Here is a 13,913-nt window from a genome sequence, read left to right as displayed (position 1 = left end):
GACTCTTTATGCACCACCCCGTCCTGCTGCGTAAGAAAACTGGCTGTGAATCCCCATTCTACGGAAAAATAAATAAATTATCTCAGCAACATTTTTATGTTATGCTAATAAAAAGCGCATTCGTGTGACTCTAAGAGTCTTCGAACCAACAGGCAGCCTTTTGTAGACACTATGTGATAGAGATCAGCCTCATGGCTACAGTCGTTAATATGACAAGCAAGAATTGTAGCTACAACTTACAGTTACAGTTATAACTGTCACTTTATTAGCTTTTAAAGCTTTTTAAAGCTTCTCTAACACAGTGAGCCTGCATCCTAGTTTAACAGCTCTAGTCAGGCAGGAGAGGAAGAACATCCATCCATCCATCCATCAGCTACAGCAGTTAATGAACTGATCTTCCGAATCTCTTGCTCCACTCATTTCCTGTCAACTATTTGCTTTCATCTATTAAATGAAATCATACAATTAGCAAAATGTACTAGAGGAAAAAAACCCTAGAAGCAATTTACAGTGACTGAAGGTCCCAGGTGTGCAAACAACAGCATAAAAGTAGAAATCTGCAGCCATTACAGTACTCAGAAAGGAGGCGAATCTGTCTCTGAGAACGATTTTTAAAGGCACCTTATCAAGATTCCAGATACCGGTAAGTCAGGTGGACAGGTATCTGTGTTCAGAATTAAACAAGTCCTGTATCATGACCTTTCATGCAAACAAAGATCTTACAATTATTTTTTTTATTGCTCATCTGATGAAACTACTTAGACTGTTTGGTCATAACGGCGTTCATAATGGTTGGAGAAGGAAAGAGAACACCAACCCAGCATGGTGAAGGTGCTATCAAGCTGTGGGCTGCTTGCTGTGGGAGATGAGCCCACTACAAAACACAAACGTAGAGGTCTCCAAGAAAAAACAAACACTTAGGGAGAAATTTAATTTGAGCGGAAAAAAGCTTTTAATGTGTTTGAAATATAAAATTCTGATAAATATTAATAAGATACTTACAAATAAACATTAGGTTTATCTGCATCAACACTTGTAGTGGCAACAAAACCTTCCCAAAGACTTTTAAAGAAAAATTAATTCACTAACAGTTATCAAAAACTGACAGGTCCCTCCTGTTTGCAAAGGTGGAACATAAGCAGATGTCCACACGTAAGAAGTGAATTGCCAGAGAAGAAATTATTAAAAATAAGAAGTTAAATGTTTGTGATAAAGTCTCAAGCTAAAGATAAAAACTCTTCTATTAACAGATTTTTAAAAAGACTTTTTTTTTTATTATCCATTTGCTTTAATCCTCTGTGGACCTCACACACCCAGGGGCGTATAGTAGAATAGTTGAACAATAGATTTTATTGTGTTTTAAAGACAGCAAGCATTTGTAATTTAATGTTTTAATTTCAGCTATGACGAATTAAATAAGGAACCTGTCCTTTGTTAGTGGCTATCACAAAGCCCTAAACTCAGATAGAAATTTAAAACGCATGTGGAAGAAGGTGGCTGCCTGAAACTTCGAAGTCAACACTACCAAAGGTTAACAAAATGTACATAAACTGGTGATGCAGTAGGATTATTACTAAAGTTTCCCTGACCCAAAACAGGGGAATAACAGAATTAAATGTCCATGGAAAACAAAGTTAAATTATAACTAGGAAAATGGGAAATGAGTAGTCTCAAGTTCTTCAATAGTCCTTCAAGGCTTCTTGAAGAACATTCAAAGCTCTTCTTTGGATGTTGGCTGACTTTTGTTCTGTTCTCTGTAAAGATGATCGAACACTGCTACAGTAATGTTCAGGTCCCTGGTCTAGGGAGGTCAATCCATAAGTAAACCACTAACAATTGGATGCTTACCCAATTGTATGGCATGAATCACCAGAATCTGCCTTCATAGATCCATCAAGTTCAACAAGATCCTCAACACCAATGACTGTAATGCAGCCCCAAACCACGACAGAGCATCCAGTGTGTTTTACAGTTGGCTGCAAACACTCACTGTTGTAACTCTACACAGTCGACACATGTTGAAACTTCAAATTTGGATCAATTATTCTGCAAGACCTGTTGTCGCCGTTTTTCAGTCCAGTTCTTGTGTCATTATGCATACCTCAGTCTTTTCTCCCATCTTACTTTCACATACATTTCATTTGCCGTAGACAGATTTTTAGGCCTTCTTTTGTCCTCCACTAGTCCAGTTTCCTCCATATATTTAAGACTAAACAGTACACCTTGTAGAGATGTGCCAAGCGTGCAGCTAATTATTCTTTGGGAATCACTTTGTTGGAGCAAAAATAATATTCCGTCTCTGTCAAACTGTTATCTTTGGGATTTTTCAGAGATTTATGTAATGAAACTTGAATTAATTTTGTGTTTTTTCCCCAGAAGGCTGCTAGTAACAAAGTGCCTAAAGATACAAATCAAGTTTTCCGTCATGTGCAGACAACAGTGGTGCGTCCCTTGTTTTGGGTGGTTTTTTAATACTTGGATGATTCATAAGTCACCATTAAGTGGCTCCAAAAATAAAAAATCCCCTGAAAATGTCCATGAACAAGGACTGGACTGAAAATGAGTGAAAAGGATGTGCAAAGAAAAACCCAGAAAGCCTGGAGACCCAATGTTAAGACCACTCTAAACGAAAGAAATGACGGGTGCTTCAAGGCTTTTGCGCAGTAGTGTATATCAAAACAACAACAACAACGACCCCCTTCTTCATGTTGATTTTTGGCCCTCATAGCTAGAATAGGGACTCCATTTTGGCGCAGCCCTGCCACAGAAAGCTGCTTTTACCAGCATTCACCGAGCCTTGTATGGTAGCATTGTCTGTATGCTAAACACGGGCTCAGACCACAGGCTCTCCGTGAAAAACTATCAGCCCTTTGACCGCGTTAACAAAGTAACACAGTGCCGATTCCAAGCAAATCTGGAATCACAGCAGCAGTACGTTTACCGTTCCACTTCAAGATGATTAGCCTAGGGTGATGTGGCTTCAGTATCGCTTTTAATGCTGGACCCACTGACACAGAAGTGCTGACCGCTGAACATTACACTGTAAAAGAGTGCCCTGTTCTGCTATTAGCGAAGTTCACGGTCAGACAAGCAGCACCACAACCAGTCTGGCAGCACTGTGAAGAAAAGAGAGATCTCTGTTTTTTTCCACTTATCAGCACAGTTTTAGCTATGGTCACTTACATGCCAGGATGAAGCTTTTAAAAGAAGCTGGAAAAGACAAACGTAGCAGCCTTAGAAAAAAACAGATTAACTTTAATGAGCCCCATAGGGAGGTTCATCCTAGCAGTTGACCCCTTGGGTTGTATTAAAGCAGTCCTGAAAAAGAAGCCAAAGCTTTGGTATTTTGATCAAGGGCGACTGAAAGAGTATGTCTTATACTTTTAATGCATGCCAGTCAACCACCACCCTACATTAAAACAGCGCGGTGTACAAATAAAGATCTACATAAAAGCCAACCATTGGGTTTGTCAGCTGTTTAGGACAAAATAAGCAAATTCCATTGACTTTAGCCTCTTCTCTATTACACATTACTAACTAATGAGAAAAAAAATCATTAATATTAATAAACAGAGTTTAACTCCATTCAAACCCAGCGTTCTTAGAGCCGGGTACCCAGAATGCAGCTGGTGGTCAGCGATGATTTCCCACACTGATAGACTGTCGAGGCTGATACTCAAGTGCAACAGAATCACAGTTTTTATTCACAGCCAAGATGAGCCATTTCACCCAGAGACCACTTAAGCCCAGTGTACTGAAACATTAGAAGCTCAGCAGCCATTCAGCCTCCATTTCACCTGCTCAGATGTGCTCACCAATCGGCTGCACTAATGTGGAAATTGTTCCAGTTTCCCTTCCCTTCATCATGACCGACTTCTGAGCACGCATAACACAGCAGGCCTCCCGCTGGCTCTGCTTTATGACCTGACAAGACTGATCACAAGCAGAGGCAGCATGACACAGTATTAAATAAAAGTGAGTAGAAAATGCTCTGGACTCCCTTTACGAAAAAAGAGAAGAAAATCAGCTGCCTACAGGGTGGACCCGGCTCACACGTTCTTAGCTGCACAGACACGCCAGCACATCAGAACATGATCGCCTTGCTTAACAGCGAAAATAAAGAAAGCAGAAGTGTAAAATTAGTTCAAGAGGTCACATTTGAGCTCTGCCAAGGAAAAAATAATTTGGGGATAATAATTTGTTTTTCTTATTCTGTGCTTGCTAAATGTCATAGTTGAAGGATGAGCAGAAGGGCGTGATCCTATGGAAAGTGATCAATAATATAGTCGTGACTGATTCCGAGTGAAGCTGTCATCAAGCTCATGCTGCAGGATAATTTCCAGATCAGAGGACAAACTCCAGTAATGCAAAGTGACAGTAAAATGGGAACGGAGGACGGGCAAAGCGGTAATAATTACCAGTTTACAACTTTCGCAAATTTACAGCTTTGGCATTCACTCACTCGCACACAAACTAGTGGCACTCATGGTTTAAATCAGAGTTAAAGAAAGCCAACACGGATGTGGGCAGATATGAGGGGGGGAGTGGGGGGCGAGCGAGAGATGATGCGTTAATGGGTTTGTCAAGTGGTACCTTCCTCCCACCTCTCAGATGTTTGCATGAGTTTCGCCAACAGCACTAACCTGGGCAGCTCAGCTGTAAAAACACAAAGTGCTTTCAGTGTGCACCCACCCTCTATACTTTGACCCTGAGCTGCTGCTGTCCTGGCATCAGCGCACAATATCAGTTATCTGAACGTTTCAGTGGGCCAAACACCATGCAGGCAGCTTTTCAAAGAGTCCCGTGAAGCTGAAGAATGCAAAGCGTCTCACCTACTGGCCTGAAAACGTGGGACACTACCAACAGAACAGCAGACTAGTTCAGTTAGAGATAAATTACTCTGTTAGATTGGAAAAAAAATAGAGGCTAGCAGAGAGTGCACTGTGGTTACAAGTCAAAATGGTTTTGGTGGGCAGATAATACATAAAAATAGATGACACGTTTGTCTGTGCTGTCAGATTTTCTACATGCAGCCCGGCTACTCCTCATGGTTCTGTCCTTTCTGGTAGGTGATCTTAGCCCAGAAATGGTGTGTACGAAAACAGGCTGATGATGTGACTTTGGTTTGGCCAGAATACTCCCGATCTGCGTGAATGAGTGGCAAGATGTGACACTAATTCGGATTAAAAAGCTCTGAAGCTCAATGTTGGTCAAATGTTAAATACCACATTCACACAGGCATAGCCGTCCAACCCACACACTTGAACCATTCAGCAAACACATGCTGCATTTAAACCAGGAGGACTGTGGCCTTTGGGGGGAACCGCTTCGCTTGTAGCTGGGGCAGAGGCAGTAGCAGACCGGTACTTGAACGCCTCGAGTGTGGGCTGCTCGCCATCTCCAGACAAGGACTGTCAGGTCTGAATTAGCAAACATTTGGCGCAAAACAAGGCAGACGTAGACTCCACATTCAGCTTATGTCACTGCTAACAGTAGGCTATAATCTGCCAGTGTGTTTTACTATACCTGAATCGCCCTCCGCAGTGCTGGCATTGGTCCCCAACCCAGCCGGGAAAACATACACATTCGCCAGTGGCGGTGTTACACTGGCCGTTCATACACGGCTTATCGCACTCCTTGGCCTCGGTGAAGCCAGGCAAGCCGGACAGCAGCCCGATAACCGAGAGAAGGAGCGCGGTGGTCAGCATCAGCAAGCTCCGGTCCCGACCAGAGCCCGAGCAGGCCCGCCGCGTCGCCCCGTACATTCTCTCACAAAAGATGGCTGCTAGATGCAGGCGCTCCGCTGACTTCGGAGATAGCGAGCCGACGAGCTACCTGTTGATGTAGTTCCGTTTATTGGACCAGAGGTACGGTTTCCCTGGAGGGAAGGTTTAGTGTCTTCGCTGAACCTGGTTTTCGCCGGTTACTTGGTTTACATCTTTCCAGTGGTTGTGTTTCCCAGCGCCGCACCAAGCCGCATATTTACATCCAGAAGTGACGTCACGACAACGGAAATGCGCAACGGAAGGAGGCAGAGCGCGCAGGGCTTTAAACTTTTATGTTGGAAGACAGGAAAAGTCCTCTCGTTTTCCCAAACAGCTCTTTAGCGGCTTTCTCTTATTATTATTTTTCTCTAAAATAAACACCGTCGTCCGTTTGCTGCTCGTGTTCTAAGCGTAGCTCGATGTTTATTTTAATATTTTTAATACAAAATAATAATATTATAAGAAATATGACCTTTCCTTATAATGTTTCGCTCCCACTACAGCTCATATTTCACTTAAAATCTCAGTATTTACGATTTAAAAGCTTATACTCCTGAGAACAGCAGCTGTTGACATTAAATTCATCTCCTGGGTTTATTTATTTATTCATTTATTTATTTTTAAATCAGATAATTGTGTACCAGATAAGCCTTCACAATATTGCTTCTTAAATTTTATGATTTTATGGACATATTCTAAGCTTAAGTTAAGCTAAATACCCTATTTGGCAATAGCTTAAAACTTTATAGTCATGCGTCATTGAATACGAGGAAAAATGTATAGCACTATGACTGTTATAGTACTATAACTACACTTTCCATGATGCTTTGCACACACAACAGGACAACGTTTTTAGTTATAACTTGTGAAATTAAGACTCGTGAGAACTGTTAACCTTGAATTCTAATCCGAGATGTAGAATCTCACAAATCATCTTACATGCTGTGGCAGAGAGAGGACGCTGATGCAAGACACTGAAGGCAGAATCCTAAACCACAAGTGAGCCTCTGTATATCTGATAAATGGTCCCAAACAAAATGCAAAAGTTTCACTTGGATTTATAATCTAAAGAACAAGAAGTCCAAAAGAAATTTAAAGACCAGATGGGGCGAATGCCTCCTGCAAGCTCTGCTTTATGATCTGGACACACCATAATACTTCCACCACCGTGCTTCACTGTGAAGACTGTCTTCTTAGAGCGATAAGCCTCTCCATTCATTTTCCGTGTCCAAACAGCTGTATACTTTTCATCTCTCATAATCTTTCTCCTGGCTGTCCTTCATGTTCTTCTGTCTATAACCTCATAGTCCATTCCTGTGCAGAGTTTTAGCGATTGTGTTCTTTGAGACTACAGTTCCCATCATTCACTCATGTCTTAGCAGATGTTATGGGGTTATTTGACATTTTTTTCTGACTAGTTTCCAGAGTCTTTGAAATTTTCTTCTCCCTGCCTCTGCCAGGCTTGTTCTGTAATGTGTGGCTCTCTTTGAGTTTCTTGTTGATACTTCTCCCTCCGGTTCTTTACACTTGGAAACCTTGTGATAACTTTGTATGTCCATCCCCTGCTTTCTGAGCATCAACAATTCTCTTTCTGAGACTAACCTGATTTGTTTTTGGCACCATACTTTCTCAGTGACAGCTAAAAAGCCTTGCTGAAGTTTTTATTGGGAGATAACCTTCAGTTTTAACTTGATTTTACAAGCGTTGAGGATTACAAAGTTAAAGCACATTGTTATCCTTATCTGTAGGTGGCTGATTACATCAAGTTACGCCAAAAAAAGGGCCTTCCCTTTATACACAATTTGATATAAGGGTTATCTTCAAGGTGTTCGTCCTGTATCAAAACTAGTTTCTAACACTGTATTATATGGAATGACCTGGTAAATTTTGTTTGTGTTTTTAATCCTGTCCTATCTAGCAGCTTTTGCAATTAAGATTTAAGATTTATGATCTGAATGCACTGTTGTGCCAAACATCAAGCTCATGCCAAGATCAGCTGTATAAAGCTCTATAGGCTCCTCTTGTTCATATATTTCTTTTATCTGTTTATTCATTCATTTCTATTTGTGTTATTTCAGTTATTACGTTATGTGGTATACTATGACGATGTCTAAGGAAGGACAGGCAGAAGAGAAAAAAGATGGGGGGGAGAAAATAGGGGGAAATATAACCAAAGGATAGAGTACAAATAGAAATGCACAATGTTTCCCAACTGCTGGACCTCTAAGAAAAAACAAAGATGAAGCACCTGGAACACATAAATATGAAAAAGCACTGATACATATATCCACATATATTTAAAACCACTCAAGGTCACTTTATATCTCAATTGTAAATTGTACATTTTTAGACTGTTAAACTACCAGTTTTATCGGGTTTATGTACTCCCCTTACCTCAGTCTCAAAGCGTATATTTATTCTTACTCTTCATGTATTTATTGTTGTTCTTTTGCACTGAATGGAACTGGACACTTTGACTTTGACAAATTCCTTTTGGTGTGTGTGCCTATGTTTTTATCATGAATGTACTTGATAATGAGGTTGGGAAGCCACAATAACGCCCTCCAGGAGTCAGAGGCAGACTGAGCTGGATCCAGGAGGCCATCCGCAACCCCCAAGTTTACTGAAGACCAGAGGCCACACATCTTGGTGATGTTTAAATTTTGAGAACATGTGTAGCGCCACCTTATGCCATAGAGAACGTTACGTCACTGCGATGGTTCGTTGGTTGCGGCTCATAGACTTACATTAGTTTATTTTAGCTAACTAGTGAGAGAATCATTAACTGAGGGGATCACTTTTGTGCTACCCGTCTGTAACAATGAGTTTTACACTAAGAAACAGAGGATATACTGTCTACTTTCACCATCTCTTTAGCAGTAATTGTCTTGTTGGCCAGCTGCACTGAAACGGGAGATTCCAGCTGTTAGCTGTTTGTAAAGCATAACAAATAAGGTGTGGAGGAGCATCATGAAAATATCTCAGGTGTCATACAGTTTTGTCTGTCTCTGCTTTTAAGGCTATATTGAATTCATCTTTATTAGATTTACAGCCTTGCTGGCGTCACTTTGATATAATACTGTCATCACTCTTATTTTGCAGTTTTGAGTCACTTTGTAAAATGTATGAAAACACATCATTAGGTGGGCTCTGTCACTTTGTAATCTCTTCTATTCCAGTGCATCATATACATGTGAGAAAATGTCGAGTAAGAGACAGCAAAATGATTTACAGGCCTGCTGCCTCAAGAAATATTCCTGTTTTTGTATGAATTTCTTAGCAGTCATCCCGACGAATGAACAGGTGATCGTTATTTTTAAAAAAACAAAAACAAACAAAAAACAAAAAACAAAACACACACACACACACACACACAAAAAAAACCCCACAACACACTGACCCAGAGACTGCAGACGAAGGACACAAAACTTTACAAACGGTATAGAACAGTTTATTAAATTTAGACTTTTAAGAAGTCATCATATTCCAACGCACTCCATCGCGTGAAGCGCATTCGTAATAACACCAACCCCAAAAGGATTGATCACGGCATCAAAAACATAAATAAAGCAAATGAACATATTTACAATTTAACATGGGAGTTGTGCACAAGAACACGCAACTACATGTCGAGGAGGAGAGATCAGACGCCGAGGAGAAGGGTCTGACTTTTCAACGGAACCATCCGGACGGCTGGAGTGGAAGGAGGAGAAACACGATTTAACAAAGCGTGAGAGAAGACCTACAGTGTAATCACATTTTCTTGGATTGACAGAAAAGAGGGAAATGCGTGGAACCTCTGACAATACGCTATAATGCTGTTTTCAGTATTAATGGTATAAGGTTGACAAGCCATCTCCTGCTGTAGGTGATTACAGTCCCCGTCCTTGTTCATGAATATTCACAGTTCACTCTGAAATTAAAACAGGGGACGAAACGTTTTCTCCGGGAGAAGAATTTGCCCTGAATCAAATGTCTGAATCAGATATGAAACATTTAGTCTACAAAAGGTGTGAAGAAAGAACACCTTCTTTATACAGTCCTTAAAGCAATTTCCACCTCTGTCATGGTGGGTTTACGGTTTGTTTTAATCATCGTAGAGAGAATTGGGTTTGGACATGAATGGCTCATCTTCAGTGAGCTGAGTGGATGGATAAGCAAACATCACTATGACTTCCTGTTAACAGTCAGGATTTTACAGTAATCAAAAACCCTGAAGATAATCAAAAAACTGTGCTTTAAAAAAAAGGAAAAGACAAGAGCCTTAAAAAAGTACAATCATTGAAAGCATGTTACAATTAGTGAGTGTGTGTAGTTACAAATGGGTCATGTGATTCAGCACATCTAATGCACATAAAAAAAATGTGGATCACATAACCAACATCAGGTCCAGGTCCCCCAGTACACAGTGTAGAGGGGTATCGACAGTATCGACTTATTAGCTAAATGCTATTTTCCTGCATCACAGGAGGGCTGCAGACCTCAGTATTTGTGTTTTTGTGCTTCACTGGGAACACCAGCTGGATGGGGTCGGAGCACAGTAGCACAATTCCAAAAACGTGAGGCGAGTTATCCGGCGAAGAAAAGTACACTTAGCTGACTTTCAAATGGCACTCTGGTTCATGCAGATTCTCCTCCGGTGCTCAAAGCACGGCAAACCCCTTCCACTTGGGTCCCCTAACGTGTGAAAACAAACACTGAGAATAATTTCAAAGAGGCAACCACCATCATCTCGTCTCTGGAGGTCACGCAGTAACATTCAGCTATCCGTTAATGGCAGAGATCGTCTCCTCTTTGTTTCCTCTCTCACAGTATATCACACTATCTTACAGTTGCTTAATGAAAAAGCCATTTACAAGCAACAATATGTACAAGATTGGTCTTCAGAATTACAAAGAAAAGCATATAAACAGGGTTTTCTCTTCAGTTCTGTACAGAGAGCAAAGAGGAGGTGTTAGAAAATGATTGAGCACCTCAGAGTCATTGTGTAGAATTTACACACACAAAAAAAAACTTTGTCCAATCACTGGCTTTAAGATAAACTCACATTCATCCCTTCATTTTCCTAACAGGTACATGCAAAAGGACAAGAGCCACAGGCTCAGCATTCATTCAGAGGGGGCCAAAGGCCCTTTCTAAAGGCAAGTCATTTCTGATGGAAAGGACTCATAAACTCTTTCTATGCAACACATCACCTTCTTGCATTAAAAAAACAAAACAAAAACATAGAGGAAAAAAAAAAGTGGTCTCTTTTTTTTGGTCTCCCGTATCAGGCATGTTGGGTGTCAGAACACCAATTAGTGCTCGTACTAGTGACCAGTACAAATCACTAGTAGATAGGATGATCAAGCATCAAAGGCCCCTTTGGAGTGTCCTCTTGGTTTTGATACCTGAGGTGTAGCGTGAGTGAGTGAACACTGGCTGAACGTTGGGAGGAAGCAGCATGTTCTTAGCTCGTCCGTCAATCATCTCCATTTCTTAAGTGCGCCATGTCAAAGTCAGGCGAACAGCAACGCTTTAGGATAATCACAGGTAAACATTGCGAAATAAATCACAAGCCGAGTCTACTCCGAGCTGTCTGGATGCAGTAAACACTGCCCGTCAAGTAATCAGGGCTATTTTAAAATAGCCACTGAGAATTATTCGCAAGTACTAAGTACCACTCGAGCCAAGCCTGGCAGTGAACGTTACAGAACGGCTGTCGCTTTTAAAATATCCCTTCATTTGTAAGTGAGATTAAAATTGGAAGCCTAGGCGACAAATTGTAACGGCATGTGTATTTACTAAGAAACGTAGCTGTGCAGGATTTGTGCCTCACTACTGTAAAGAGAGCGTGATGCCATCCAGCACATCTGCTGTTCTTAGTGTTCAATGTGATTGTGTCCGAAGTGCAACGGGATGGCAGGGCACCGAGGGGTTTCTGTAGGGTGGCAGACCACAAGGTGGGGGTGGGGTGGGTGTCACATGTTGTAAGGTGCGATTTTCAGTTAGTCGATGTCTGGCGTGAGGGGCGACCCATGGAAGAGGCGCTGTAAGTGCGGGAGCGCTGCCTCACGGCCAATCGGCAAGGCAGCTCCAGCTCCTGGAAGAGGGGCATCCCTGTGATATCAGCCGCCTCGGGACGCTTGTTGGGGTTCGGTGACAGCATGCTGTGGACCATGGCCAGCTAAACAGAGAGGAAATGGGCAGTAAAAATCTGTCACATAACATTATCATCCACTTCTTCAACTGGTTTGCTTATAAAACATTAGAATAATACAATATTAAATGAAATAATTAAAAAACAACAACAACTTTAAATACTACAGCATACAACTACCACTAGCACAGCGAGACACTCAGGTAAGAAGTAATTTCCAGTGTCAGAGAATCACAGATTATGCTCGGGGATTATGTTAATCTAATTACAAAGAAAACAGGTAAACAAGATCATAGGACCAACCAAACAACAAATTGAAGCCTCAGTTTGTAGTTCGGTGGTCAGTCCCATGCTTAATACCGAGTGGTAATTTTAAAAAATGCTCATCTGTGTATTTGATTAAATAAGTCATTCTAATTGTAATTTGAGTATTAATATAAATCAGCAAATGAGTCATGCTGCCGTTAACTTTTCAGTGTGCAAACTGATTTTCATTTATTTTATAGTCTATTTAAATCTGTGACTGACTTCATTATCAGAGCTAGTGGCAACAGAAGCTATAATCCTGCAGGCACTGTGCAGAAGACTTTCACTTAAACACTTGTAACAACATTCCCTTGGATTCTTTCATTGATTAATTTTGACAGCTTCCTCTGCTATGATGCAAATATATTGCAAGCTGGATTGTTTCGAATTAATTTGCCAACATTTCCGGCACTTAATAGACACTCTGGCTGTGATGGATTTTGCTGATGTCATCCTTTGGGGGTTGCGTCAGGAAAGGACATGCAGCGTGAAAATCTGCCAAATCAAACATGGGCAGCGACCCGCTGTGGCGACCCCTTGTGAATAAGGAATTAGACAAAAGTAACTTTTACGTGTTTGGAAGCAAATAAGCTCAGACAACAGAATCTTTGTTAGGCTTTTGAAAATGAAGCACTGCTAAAATTAGCTTTAGGGCCCTTAATATTATTATAGAGAGCTCAAATTATGAATTGGAGTCCTGCTGGCACCACTAATGAGAAGAAACCTCCCAATCCTGTAGATCTTACATTTCTGATGCAGATGCAGTGCATATGTAGGGCCACTAGGTGGCAGCAGATGGCAACTCACCTCCTGAACATTGTTTTTGGAGAAAACCTCTGGGAAGCGCAGTACTCTCACTTCTGTCAGTGTCTGGAAGAAAGGATGTAAACACCTGTGAGCGGAGCTGTACTAATGGCTCACCAGCTCCTTTGTTGCTGAGACAAAGACTTCATGGCTACTAAGAAACTGCCTGTGCATGCCTGCGCGCGAGCACTCGTGGGGAAAGCCAACACAAACTAATAGCAACGATGAGAGAAATAACAATAATCAGCAATCGGGAATTCTTTATTTCTCAACACATAATGACATTGCAGGAGGCAGAAAGATAAACGGCCTCACTAGCTTACACACAATTGGCCAGCTGGGCTTCTTACTGAAGCCAAAATGAGATCATTTCATTTCAATCCGAATCATCCGGTCATTGAATCATTTCTTATGTTTTTTAAAATCTCCTTCACAGGCACTACAGTTCAGTAAGAACAAGTAAATAAGATGAACAGCAAATGTTTTTCATTATTTTTTTAATCTCAAAATTGTTTTTGATGTTTAACAGGATCCAGACAACAAATATGCAGCATTTGCAAAGAAACTCAAACAAACCAGTTTTAGATCATCTTAAATACAGTTTCATCCTACTATAATAATCATCTCTTGGTTATTTAAGAAACCTAATTACAATGTAATTCACAACCCTTTTACAGATCCTAAAATAAAGTAATAATAAGCCAGGTTTATAAGGTTATGTGTTTTCTGACTCACCCTCACTCTCTCCATCTGAGTCCTGAAAGGATACAGCAGCTCAAACAGGATCAGACCCAGAGAGTAAATATCCACTTTATGAGAGTAGGAGTTTCCAGAGAGCTGCAGGGACAAAGAGGAAAGCACATAATTAGTCCTGACTGCAGAAGCAGGTGATCAAGAAT

At 41.0% G+C, this 13,913-nt stretch overlaps 2 protein-coding genes across 5 annotated transcripts in view; both read right to left on the bottom strand.

The window, feature by feature from the left end:
• atrn (attractin) overlaps nt 1–6,020 on the bottom strand; it is a 130,910-nt gene extending 124,890 nt beyond the window's left edge. For all 4 annotated transcript variants that reach the window (XM_005453367.4, XM_005453369.4, XM_005453372.4 and 1 more), the window contains exon 1: nt 5,527–6,020. In XM_005453367.4, the coding sequence (XP_005453424.1) occupies nt 5,527–5,765 (239 nt within the window). In that variant the 5' untranslated portion in view covers nt 5,766–6,020. The remainder of the gene's footprint in view (nt 1–5,526) is intronic.
• Nucleotides 6,021–9,194: 3,174 nt separating this feature from the next.
• Nucleotides 9,195–13,913, bottom strand: part of eif2ak3 (eukaryotic translation initiation factor 2-alpha kinase 3) — a 31,326-nt gene continuing 26,607 nt past the window's right edge. The window contains exons 16-18 of the mRNA XM_003447769.5: nt 13,750–13,851; nt 13,018–13,080; nt 9,195–11,931 (exon numbers count right to left, since the gene is read on the bottom strand). Of these exons, the coding sequence (XP_003447817.1) occupies nt 11,749–11,931; nt 13,018–13,080; nt 13,750–13,851 (348 nt within the window). The 3' untranslated portion in view covers nt 9,195–11,748. The remainder of the gene's footprint in view (nt 11,932–13,017; nt 13,081–13,749; nt 13,852–13,913) is intronic.

Source organism: Oreochromis niloticus, linkage group LG19 (assembly GCF_001858045.2).
Source record: "Oreochromis niloticus isolate F11D_XX linkage group LG19, O_niloticus_UMD_NMBU, whole genome shotgun sequence".
NCBI lineage: Eukaryota > Metazoa > Chordata > Actinopteri > Cichliformes > Cichlidae > Oreochromis > Oreochromis niloticus.
The sequence above is the reverse complement of the archived record's forward strand: the minus strand, read 5'-3'. Positions and strand labels throughout refer to the sequence as shown.